This window comes from Notothenia coriiceps, unplaced genomic scaffold (assembly GCF_000735185.1).
Source record: "Notothenia coriiceps isolate Sejong01 unplaced genomic scaffold, NC01 NC01_scaffold00035443, whole genome shotgun sequence".
NCBI lineage: Eukaryota > Metazoa > Chordata > Actinopteri > Perciformes > Nototheniidae > Notothenia > Notothenia coriiceps.
In genome coordinates this window covers 8,367-21,623 of record NW_011368144.1, presented here as the reverse complement: position 1 = coordinate 21,623, position 13,257 = coordinate 8,367, and the positions used below count along the sequence as shown (strand labels likewise).

Genomic DNA, 13,257 nt, shown 5'->3' with positions numbered 1-13,257 from the left:
TGCTACACGCCCTCTCACTACTGCCTACCACGCGCACCTCCAATCGCTGCTGTACACACACCCCCCCAATCACTGGGGTGTACACACACCTCCGATCACCACTGTACCACACAACCTCCATCACCACTGTTACACATGCCCCATATCACTGCTGTACACCACCTCCATCACCATGCTACACCATGGGCCCCCATCACTGCCCTGCTACAGCACACCTCCATCGACCACGATGTACAAACACCTCCATCACCACTGGTAACACACACCTCCACTCACCACTGTATACAACACCGTTCCATCACTCGCTGCTTAACACACACCTCCCATCGACTGCTTGTACACGCACCTCCATCAACTACTGTACCGCACCTCCTCACTGCCTGCTACCACACACCCCCATCACTGCTGTACACCACCTCCCATCACCCACTGTACACACATCCTCCATCACTGCTGCTACACGCCCACCTCCATCACTGCCCTGATACACACACCTCCATCACCACTTTACCATGCCACACTGCTGTACACAACCTCCATCACCACTGTACCACACACTCCACACCACTGGTACAACACAACCTCCATCAGCACGTTACCATGACCTCCAATCCAGCTTACTGGTACAACACCCCCCACCGTACTATTGTACCACACCTTTGGACCGTTGGAGGCAGCTTGTTCGCTCAAACTTGCATAGTTCCATGTTAGGCCCCGTACTGTAGACACACCTCCAATCACTTCCGTGTACACACACCTCATCACTGCTGTACACACACCTCCATCTCCACTGTACAACAACCTCCATCACTGCTGTATCACAACACTCAATCTCGCTCTCTCGCGTTGTGGTGACTGATGGCGCTGTTCGCGTTTGTAGCTGTGCGCACTTGTGCGCGCAGCCTTAGGTTTGCGAGCTTGCCCATACGCGTGCGTCTGTCGCGACTACACATGCGAGCGGCGGCATATACTTATGGCGACACCCCATTACATGGGTGCGCCTCGTGCGGCACCAACCCTCCTTGAGTATCTGTGATCGCGCGCTGTGTCGCTTTGGACTGGGTGTGTGTGCGGTGTCGGCGTCCTATGTGTGCGTGCTTAGCGTGACACGCTCCAGTCACTGCGCTCGCGATGCGTGTGTGCTGGCTCGAGTGCGTGCTCGTTGCACTGGTGTGCTGCTGTGTGTGGTAGCTGTGTGCTGTGATGCGTTGCGCGGTTCGTGCGAGTGCTAGCGTGGTGTGTGATAGATCTTATACTCTAGGCGAGCTCTCTCTCCTACATTCTCATCTGCTTTCGCATATCACCTGTCTCTCTCCTCCTATGCGGATGGCGTGCGCGGAGCCCACTACACTGGGACTACCTCTCTCGGCCATCAACCCACTGCTACCTACACACCACTCATGCAAACCAGTTCATAGGAAAGTTGCGGGCTGACATCTATACTAAGCACCTCCAATCACGGACTTTATAATCGCTCTCTCCAAAACGTACCTAACCGCCAATCAGCGTGCACTTAGTGCATGTACACGCATTCATGCGCGCGGCACTCACCCTGCTTACTCTCAACTCGATACAACATACCAAAGTATTCTGAATGTTGATGAATACAGTAAATCGCGAGACTCTCTACACTCCGAACCGACAACCTGTAACGAGACACAACCCACAGTCGTACCTCTCAAGCTGTTATGTAGAACATATGCTGTTTATTAGCTTCAATATTAAACGTATTGTTTGTTTTTTACCCCCAGAATCAGGCGATTTAATCACCTATAGATGTGAACAGTAGGCTCCATCGTCACTAACTGCACTAATCTACTACAAATCCCTTCACACATCAGGCCCATGCATCAGCCCATTTTACTATTTTTGATTATGGGTGTTATATAAGGAAATGCTGCGTAAAAAAATGCATCAATTCATACACACAAAGATTTGCTCGTGGTGCCGCGAGAGGCGCGCGCGCGGCGCGGGGGACGATGGGAGGCCTTAATGCAGACTGTTACTACACAACATAAGAAGGACATGCGGCGATTACAAGGCGATGTATATACATATTGATTTGCGCGATTAGTGGCGGCAAATTCGATTTAAGGTCATTTCTCTCACAGCATGCAGCCATTAACTGCCATAGTCGCAAATCTCTCAGTAGTAAACACATTCCCCTCTTCTTTCTTTATCCCAATTATTAACGTCTCTTCCATACAAAAGTTTGGAATATCTCTCCTATTCCACACATTCTATCTTATTAGACTCTCGCACGTGGTTATATGTTGTAAAATCACCAGCATTTCTCGTGGCGTATGTGCATGATTGGACTGCTGTCTATTGGGCAGATAATTGATCTATGTGTCCTATCTTCCACATCTGCTGACATAGCTCATCTATATGCTCTGCGCTGTCATCGCGCTTGAATGTGTTTATTACTGAACACATTCACAGATCTTTTACTGGTGCAGTGCCTGTCTGATTAAGTCATGCGCCATATCCATTCTCTCTCTCGATCATCCTTCAATTAGCCTCGGACTGTATCTGCGGACCACCAGCTGGGAACTGTGTGCGGGCGCGCGTGGTTGTGGTTGGACTTGTGCGCTCTTGGTGTGTGTGTGTCTGTGTGTGATGTTGTGGGAACCAATACAAGGCTGCAACATCGTTTGTAGGTGGCTCAATCAAGAAGAACCGGTATCCAGCGATACAAAAATCACAGTTCTGCGATAGTGGGAGCAGACAAACAGGACTGTCTGATGTGGAATATACCCTTCTCTCTCGCACCCATCAAGTTCCTGAATTAAGGAGTGGGGTATGCCGGTAGATCAGTTCATACACTCGAATTAATCAGTTGACATACTATAGGAATACTCAAACTGCTTTGTTGTAATGCTATGTACAGATTAAAATGTAGCACAGAGACATCTGTCTTATGCGACTTGTTACTTGTGTATATCTACAGGTTATATGCTAGTAGTTTAGTCATATCCCTCTGCATGGCCAAGCTGTGTGACAATATAAGTGATAAAAGTAAAGAATTGCGCACTTACTCTCTCCGCGCAGATTAGGCAGAGAGAAAACTGTCTCATACCTCGTCCTGTACGGATTGCTCAGTTGGCGCATGATAAACCAAATGGTGATACACTGACTTCCAGTGTGTACAAATAACGCTCATGCGACCTCAAGTGATAACCACATCTCGTCTCGACAATGCGTTTATACACACTTCCTCATGCTGACTCATTTGCGAGGTTTCAAGCGCCCTAGAATATGTTGGGAACACCACAACGGGCGCTCCCGGCTGCCATATAACTTCATCTTATCTGTCAGCCCGCTCACACGCGCAGTACATGTGGCGTCTTCTCAGACAAACACCTGCCTTATGGTGATGTGCCGGATATACAATTTGTACATCGCACTCGCACGTGTGCGTGTCTGATTCAGGGGTTGCTGTCTTAGGTGCTACGAGATATATCGATTGTTGCAGGCCTCTCACAGGGTGGAGTGAAAAACCAAGTTTCTGGAGAGCATAGAATGTGATATCAAAGGTCCTGAGTCCCCTACTTATTAGATAAGAGACAGCGAATGAATATCGACTATTACCAAGGTTTGCGGCGCAATATAAGACGATTACGTAGATGATGGTCTGGGTAAATGCACTGCAAAAAAACAGTGTATTGCCTGCCCGTATACAGTGTGAATAGCAAAGATCTAATCAGGGATTATCTAGGTATTGTACTGTGGTGTGAATCGCTCAAAGTGCGCGGCACATTTACATGACAGACCCTCACGATCTGGATGGGTTCGAGCATATCCTCACTGTGTGTGAGGTCGATCACAAACAAGAACAGCCGATTACCTACTGTTCCTAAGAGGTATTTCTCCTTTAGCCCGATACACGCGGCAAACCACATGTGATCCTTTTTCACTTTCTCTCTCTCTCAAGACATCGCGGGTGTGTTGCTGAAGCAGAATGAAGTGTTGAACAGTGTCTGTGCTAAAGCTAAGAATTCTCCGTCAGCATAACATTAAAAGCTAAGAACACATGTCGTCGGGTGAACGGCCCTCCTTACTCCAGAACGTCCTCATTATGTGTTTTAATGTTTTTTGGACGGGACGCGGGCGGTGGTGGTGATTAGTATTAATCATATGCGGGCCGGGCCGCCTAGTGTCTGTTGATCTCCAGGATTAACAGCAGCATGAGAATAACGCCTGCCGAAAGTGCCGATGCTCCATGGCCGGAGGCTCTGTTTAGAAATTGCCAGGGATTGCGCCTTGTTACCCCCTTTAATGCTGACCAATTGTTGAACAGCATTCCAAGCACATGACTTGTGTTTAAAGTTTATAGTCCGTTTGAGTTTTTGCCCTGGCTGAACGCAAACCGTAAAACTTCTGAAAAATGAAACAATGTACAAACTGCGTTGGGGGTCTGGTGTGCACCATGTGAAAGCCTGCTAAAACTCTCTAGAGTGAGTAGAGGCTGGCGCGCGTGTATGTACGAGAACTCGGTAGCGCATACAGATGGTTGTAGTGTGTGTGCGTGTGCGATTGCTCTTAGCAGACTGCGCGAGTGGCGGGCCATCGCGCGGTCGAGAGTGCAGGCCCTGGATACTCAGGTGTGTGTGGAGATGTAGCCCGCAGTGCAACAAGCATATGTCTCAGGCATTCGCATGTTCTGGACAGGGTCGCGTGACATCTCGCATTACACGCAGCAAGATGTATTGTATCCAGACAAAGAAGAACAATGTTCACTCTCTCCTTAGCTCGCAGCCCTGGGAGAGAGGCCTCTCAGGCTGCCGTGAGAGCGATGGTGGTTGTTCTCATGTATGTATTCTTGAAAGAGTGGTTCTCTGGTGCATTGGTAGGTTCCTGTTGCTGAGGTTTTTCTCAACCTCAGCCGCATCGCATACGATATAAGATCTCTGAGCCAGGTGACTTGTAGTCCATGGTATGGCTGCCATTTGGTGTAGGAGGGGTCCTGCGCCTTCACACGCTGATCAATTCTGAGCATCTGTACCATCTGGCAAGTATCGACATAAGTGTGTAGATGAGAGCGAGTGGGAGACGTGGAGATCGCTTCAGGAGGTACTTCTATCATGCTCAGCACTTGATTCTATCGGTTGACCAAGATCCAGCAGTATCTGAGGAAATTATCCTAAACCCACTTCAGATGATGTAGGATTTGAACTTTTTTTTAACGCAAGGTATCAGGGTACCTGTCCTACAGGTGCGGTGAGAGCGCGACTGGGAGATGCGGCGCGTTGTTTTTGCTCCCATTTTTCATGAGATAACTCGAGGATCTGGAAAAGCGGGTTTCTATATACACAAGAGGATAACTTTCCTCTCAAATATTTTATAGGCCGCGGTGAACATGGTGGTCCAGCCGGAGAGCGTTGATCATGGTCTTAGTATTGAATTATAAGCGTAAAGCATGATGTGCGAGTGTTCGGTCCACACTCTCTCTTACTGGAGACATAGGTGCGGATAGATTTGGTCATGTTGATAAGATATTGCGCAGTACACCTTGAACCGCGTTGTTCGTATACACCTAGATCCAAGTCACTCCCAATAAACCAGGTCACATAATGCTGGGTGAAGTATGTGCTCAGGGTCTTCTGATTCTGATATGTGTACGGTATGTCGGGACTGCTCTCTGTCTCACACACCCATAGAATAATAAGACAAAAATGCCGCAGCGCGTGTCTCAGGAAATGACAATTTAATTTAGAGGCCCGTGACCTCAGGCACACACCATAGTTAGGAGGAATATACATGCTCTCTAACATCCATGCGTTGTGCTTTTCCCACTATTCCCTTTGTGATGATAGTGATAGGAGATAATATTATACTGTCCTTAGATATATATGTTAGAAGGGGGTTGCGGGTCACAGTTTTTTCAGATTTGTGAAACAGATATCTGGAGAAATGGTATTTTGTGCCTATTTTATCTATGAAATATTCTTTACGTATCTTGTCTTTCAACTCGATATAACAAGAGGATGCCAACAAATTTATATCATCTCACAAAGTTGTTCCTAAGATAAATTGATATCATCATGGAGGCATTCTGTGTAGTATATCTATCATAATGGATGTGGAATATTAAAGTACATACTATGTTTGCTGACCCAACTTGTAATCATATGGATGTTACCTTAGAGATCTTATATACAAGTGCAATCCACAAATACTATCTCCAGGCTTCTATGTTCATTTTGCGTCCTGGCCTTGCCATACTATTCCAGTAGTAATATTGATAATATGACCACAGTGAGTGCAATTCTAACTGTTATCTCTCTTTCGGAACTAGTGTTGTGTTGTATAACACAATATATACAATCTCTTGACCAAATAGCGATACAGTACGTTGCAGATCCAAAAACTCCTAGATATTCTATTTCAATATTTAAGACAAGGAAAAGGCCAGCAAGAATACTCACTGTAAGCATCCTGGTAATATCTCTCTGGAGTTGATTTGTGAGCGATTATGAAAAGTATATGTTGTTTTGATTTGTTATAAAAATGATCTATATTAAAGTTTTATCTATGAATCCTGAATTGTTAGCATAATTAATTAGCTTTCTTTATCATCAATCCACCATGATGAATCTATCATCTGACACAAAAAATATAAATGCAACACTTTTGTTTTTTGCTCCCATTTTTCATGAGATGAACTCAAGATTCTAAAACATTTTCTATATACACAAAATAACCATTTCTCTCAAATATTGTTCACACAAATCTGGAAAAAATCTGTTGATAGGTAAGCACTTCTCCTTTTGCCGAGATGAATCCATCCCACCTCACAGGTGTGCCATATCAGATGCTGATTAGAGAGCATGATTATTGCACAGGTGTGCCTTAGGCTGGCCACAATAAAAGGCCACTCTGAAACGTGCAGTTTTGCTTTATTGGGGGGGTCCGGGGGCGTCCGAAAACCCTAGGGTTAAACCCTAACCCTAACCCTAACATTTCACCCATTGAGCATGTTTGGGATGCTCTGGATCGGTGTATACGACAGCGTGTTCCAGTTCCTGCCAATATCCAGCAACTTCGCACAGCCATTGAAGAGGAGTGGACCAACATTCCACAGGCCACAATCAACAACCTGATCAACTCTATGCGAAGGAGATGGATGACATGTTAGGGTTACCTATAACAATATTTGAGAGAAATGGTTATTTTGTGTATATAGAAAATGTTTTAGATCTTTGAGTTCATCTCATGAAAAATGGGAGCAAAAACAAAAGTGTTGCATTTATATTTTTGTTCAGTGTAATTACTGTAACAGATGTATTTCTGTATAAAAAAAAGTTCAAATTACATCTTGACAGGTTAATAATTCACTCTGTGGATTGTAAGTGATCAGTGTGTGACTGTGCCCCCCACACCACCCCATCCCTTCCCCCCCCAGCCTCCTCAGTGTGCTGCCAGACCATCTGAATGCGGAGGTGGCTGCAGGAACCATCTCCTCCAAACAGGACGCCATGGACTACATCACCTGGACCTACTTCTTCAGGCGGCTGGTGATGAACCCCAGGTGAGGGAACCTGCTCCCTGCAGCAGAGCATGCTCTTCAAAACTAAAAACACATGCACATTCTCCACCTGCTCTCTCAACCTGCTCAGAGAAGTGCCATGTTCTTCGGTCAAACATCTGCTGTGTAGACACACACCATTCCAGAACATTCCAGCCTGTTGGTATTTGCACGGCTGTCATCCCACATTTACATTCAGTCCCTGACCGAGGCCTCGCAGTACGATCGCACCAACACAGGTCTGCAAGCTGACACTCAGCTTCAGATCAGGCTGGGATTTAAGATCAATACACAGAAGAAAAACAATGACAAAGGATCAAGTGTTGCTGTAGGATTGGAGGAAAACCTCAGACAGCATTTCTGGTATTCTTTTGGCTCGTGAGGACTATGCTGATACATAGGGTCGGAGGGTCCTGTCAGTAATCCCCATTTATAAAAAAATATACCAGTAATCTGATTAGATCTTTCTTTATTACAACTGTAACGGAATACGGTCACTGTTTTTTTGTATGATTACATCATCTCGTAACACGTAATCTGCTATTCCCCAAACCTGGTAATACAACTTCCTTGTCTTTAAAGTGGGACCAGGACCTTTGATATCACATCTCTAGCTCTCAGAACTGTTTCTCCCTGTGAGGTGAAACAACAAACATGTATAACATTTGTACAAGTCTACCCCTTTCAATTTGCTGCACAGTTATATTCCCTCTCCATACATTTGTCTGAGCCAAGACCGGCTGTGACGCTGCAGTTATGTATTGGCAGGGAGGCGGCGTTTGGTCAAATGTAAACGCACCTGCTTTATGGTCTGCATGGATGTGAAAGACTGCCAGAGGATCCTGGGAGGACCAGGGCGTTTTTGCTCTGGAGAGTCAGGTCATTTTGGTTTCATGCGCCACTGAGCAATCGTCATAGGAATGAACGAGGTCCCGCCTCCAACGCTGTATCCAGTTCTCTTTATACACCAGTGCCTGCAGCTGGATTCTGATTGAATAAAAGGCTATTGATCGTTAACCTGTAGTTTACACAAAGTAAAGCCTACAGGCCGGCTCTTACATCCAAACTGAATTTGGTTCCAGTATGTCAAACATATTTTGTTTCAGCTGTATTCCGGCACTCTTAAATTCAGCTTATGTCATTTCCAATAATATAAGGTATTTTGCCCTGAATTATCCATTATCTCCATGCAGCTGTGTTTGTATCTGAACGGCTAATTCATCACTACTGCTTTCAGCCTTTGGTTCCCACAACACACACACAGACACACACACACACACACACACACACACACACACACACACACACACACACAGACACAGTGTCCCATGGGTGTCGTAAACGTCCGAGGCTGACTCGCTGTGCCATCAGGAGCCTAATGGTGATGATGCTAATGGCCATGACTTAATCAGACAGGCCCTGCCACCAGTAAAGATCTGTGAAATGTGTTCAGTAATAAACACATTCAGCGCGGTGAACAGTGTGTTGTTAACATGTGGAGCGATGGGAAAGAAAGAAACCATTAAAGACACATTAAATCTGACCATCAGCGCCTCTATTGCTGCCTCCAGATACTGTGATTACTCTCCCTGCTCCCCCTGCACAGTCAATGATGTGGAATGGGGATCATGGAGATATAATTTGTTTTATTGTAATATAAGAAGTAGGTGGTTTCTGAAAGATTTGCATGCATAATGCTGGCAACTGTGAAATGACCTTAATCGAATTTCCCACTCCACCTGTTCAATGATGTAATGGTTGTCACTTTGGCTATTCGTTTGATTTTTTTCCTACAATTTAAATGTACAATTTAAAGCTACATTTGAGTTTAGTTCTTTGATTAATATGTTGAGACTATGTTCACATCTATAGGTGTTAAATCCCTGATTCTGGGGGTAAAAAAACAACAATACGTTTAATTGAAGCAATATACACTTAACCTAACGCTTTCCTGTTGTCTTCGGGTCAAATCTGACCGATTTACTACTTTCATCAATCATAACTTTTTAGTTTTACATTCGATTGCATTAAGGCTTTATGATATCCTTCACAGTAGACATTTGAACATATAAATTGCTGATCACCACTTTCATTGAACTTTGCATGATTTAGTCAACTTTGTAACACCCATGGTGTTCCCAGTCAAAAATGACCGCCATAAAGAAAAGGAATTAGTAACCATCCAGATCAGATCACACACACACAAACCCTCGACCGGTCCTACACTAAGTGTACCCCCCTAACCGTGTATTCCACCCCTTGTGTACGATCTTCATAACACCACACAACACACACACACACACACACACACACACACCACACTGACACACCACCACAACACACACACACACACACACACACACACACACAACCCACACACACTCCTAGCGCAAACATAAGGATCAGACAAGCTACCAATCAACATCACACGACCCTTGTGGTTACACCACTAACAGACTACCGACCACAAAAAACATAACGGTTTCAGTACTAATATAACACCCTCCGTCGACCTAATATCAGTTTACACAGATAGCGCCACATATATCACTACAGTATATATTCGAGAAATCCGTTCGCTTCATTTTGATTTTCCAATACTAAACTACTTTCATCATTTCGCCCGTCTAAAACAGCAGGCTAATCTCTCTGCCCTCCCCCCCCCCAAAACACATTCCACCCACTCTCTCCTCATAACAAGCAAGTACATCACCCAACCGCAAAAACAACACACCACACACACACACACAGAACTAATTTGACACTACATTTCCCGGTCTTATGTGCCCATCCCCCCACATGGATCACACCTGGCACACGCAATACATGTTCATTGTCTGTTCCTTGTATATTTACTGCAGTTGTTCATGTATAACAATAGTCTGATACAATATTTACAGTTTGAAAGGGTGTTAAATGAAATGTGGTGATGATTAATGGTTTTTGTGTTAATGTAATAGCAGTTAAAACAGGACCGGTCAAATTTGACCGCGAACACCAAAGTAAAGGGGGGAAACGAAGACAATAGGAGGGTTAAAGAAGAAGACTGAAACAAACTGCTTACCCAACATTTACACCTATACATTCAAAATGGAGGACAAAAACGATTTGTGTAACCGTGGAGCTAGCACAATAGATAATTTGATTCTGATATATTACCATTTAAATGCCAAGATAATATTGTAAATGTGTTTGGACTGTTGTCATCATTGGACAAGAAACACAGCCTCAGATTGACGGTGCACTGAGGTCTCTCCATGGCATGCAGCTCTTTCCTTGAAACTGCTCCACACTTTTAGTCAGGAAACCGTGGGTTCATTGGAGTAGAATTTCTTAGTGGACTTACAGAAGGAGTATGACTAATGGTTTATATATCTTGGAGTTTTGTTCACAAGTGAGGGTAGGTTGCAGAACAGAAAAAGGTCCTCAGTGTATTGGTTGCTCTCCAATGCTCACCTATGGTCATGAGGTTTGAAAAATAATAGCATTGTTTACAATAACAAAAAAAGTGAGTGAGGTGAATGTTCATTGGAAGGTGGACGTGCCCACTCGGGGGGGCTGTGTCTCAGTAGGTAGATAGTTGCTAGCACTAGATACATGCAGTCCATTTACCATTTGGACATTGGGTGCAGGCCTCAGGCATCATAAGGGAGCTTGGCGTAGAGCTGCTGTTCCCTCACATTGAAATGACTCCATGGAGGTGGTTGGGGCAGCCCTCTGGAGGAATTGGACGACATGGATGAGACCTAAATGATCCTACTGCTACCATTACCCTGGTCAGTGGTGGATAGATGGAAATGACAGCATGCACACTGCACGATATAAACCATTGCATTGGTTTAGATAATGTATATTAGAGAAGAAATGCATTTTGTTATGGTTTTCATTAAGAGGTAATGATTATTCTGGCGTAATACAAGACGTTACCATAGATGTTATTACTTTTCTGAGATTCTAAAAATATTTAACAGTGCATTCAAGAAAAATTTAAATCTCATAAGTATTTGTATTTGATCAGCTGCATACATATCACACATTTCTGTAAATCCAGCAGTCTTTATGTTTCATCTTCACTTCTCATACCAATGCTCTATATTACAAGAACCACAACACATGACAAAGGTCCACTTGTTATTCTCATTGACTGACACTGGAGAGCAACCAGCTGGCACTTACACAACAAAGGAAACACCAGTAACATTCTGTCAACCGATCTCTAACTCAAACATTTTCTATATTAAAATTACAAATGCACACAGGGATTTTTCACACCTGCAAACTTACTTTAAGGATTTATTCCTACCACCGTTATTGGAACTTTTGGTTTCCTTTTATTTGAATTGTACACATCATGCATACTTATTGACATTATTAGCTAATGGAGAATGTATTGATGACATTTCTGCTGAGCCTCATGTGGGAACTCTTAGTTGGCAGTGCTGACCATGGAACCCATTTAGCTGCTGGTTGTCTTATTTCAGGTAATAACGGCCTAACCTGGGAACCATTTGCTGCCAAGGGCTGCCTTTTCTCTCTCAGCTGTGGCTTTCCTGCACAGCACTGCAGCATGTACAGATTCTAACCAGCAACAGTGTAAATACAGTCGTGACATTTGAATTACCATTTTATCTAAGTTTTCCATTGGGCCCTAATAAGGTCCAATCATCAGTATTACAATTATGTATTTGACTACTTAGCATCACCATGTCTGACATTTATTTACTGACTTAGTTACTTCAGCAGTTGAGGACGAACAGTTCTGTTTTATTGTTCAAGTAGTGGAGAATGCCAGTGTTTGAATCTTTTTTTTTAAACACTTTTTATAATATTTCTTGTTGTACTGACTCGTTTTTAAATAACTTAAATAGAGACACCTGCTGTCCTACAGAATGTTCAAACTCCTGGTTAAGGTCGGCGGAAAACTGAGACAGTGCATTTTATTCATTATACCTGTGAAATACAGAAATGTGAAAATCTTGATGATGTAGTCAAAACCAGAAGGGCTAGGATTAATGCTACAGGTGTTTATCATTGGTGTTCTTGTTAGGCGGGAATAGGCTAATATAAGTCACAATTGCTTTCCAGGCTAACTACCTTGCTAACTGACCAGTAACTGGGTGTTTCTCAATGTAGAGTACGCTTGCTTGGTAGCACATGTCTTCCGAGTCACTTGCTTCAGAAGCGAGGCAAGAATACCTCCTGCCATTCAGAAAACGAAGAGTGGAACAGGCTAGCAAGTGTGCAGGTGTGCGTTATATGAGAGGCCCCGCCTTAAATTTTTCGCCACAGATTTGGGGAAATTGGTCCGTATTGTAGGGATTTTAAGACCGCGGAGTCTACACATGTGCAGCCTTGAAATTTCTCCAAACGAAGTACGCCGGACTCGGAAAAATTAAAGTATGGTGGACATTGGAACAGTCCTTCGGCGGCACTCGATGACGTAGTATGCTTGAAATAGTGGCTCTGGAGCAGCTTTACTCGAGATTGAGACACTGTTTTAAAGGAGACATATTTGTAACACATAGATTTGATAACTGCCTGCAATCCCTGCCTCTATTGTGGAGCAGGTGAGCGGGTTAGGTCAGTTCAACACAGAGGAGAGGGCTCCCTAGACAAAAAATAATGCAATTGTTACATTGGATTTCGGAATATTGCAAAAGATAGCCTCAAACATACAGATATACAGATACAGTGTGTTTTAGATACATTTACAGTGTGTGTTAGATACA

The 13,257-nt window shown here is 44.0% G+C and overlaps 1 protein-coding gene across 1 annotated transcript in view; it reads left to right on the top strand.

The window, feature by feature from the left end:
* The window catches only part of LOC104962881 (activating signal cointegrator 1 complex subunit 3-like), a gene marked incomplete at its 3' end in the record, with an annotated part of 91,466 nt that overhangs the window by 73,027 nt on the left and 5,182 nt on the right, over positions 1-13,257 (top strand). Inside the window, exons 10-11 of the mRNA XM_010791384.1 lie at positions 4,854-4,936; positions 7,406-7,531. Coding sequence (XP_010789686.1) covers positions 4,854-4,936; positions 7,406-7,531 — 209 coding nt within the window. The remainder of the gene's footprint in view (positions 1-4,853; positions 4,937-7,405; positions 7,532-13,257) is intronic.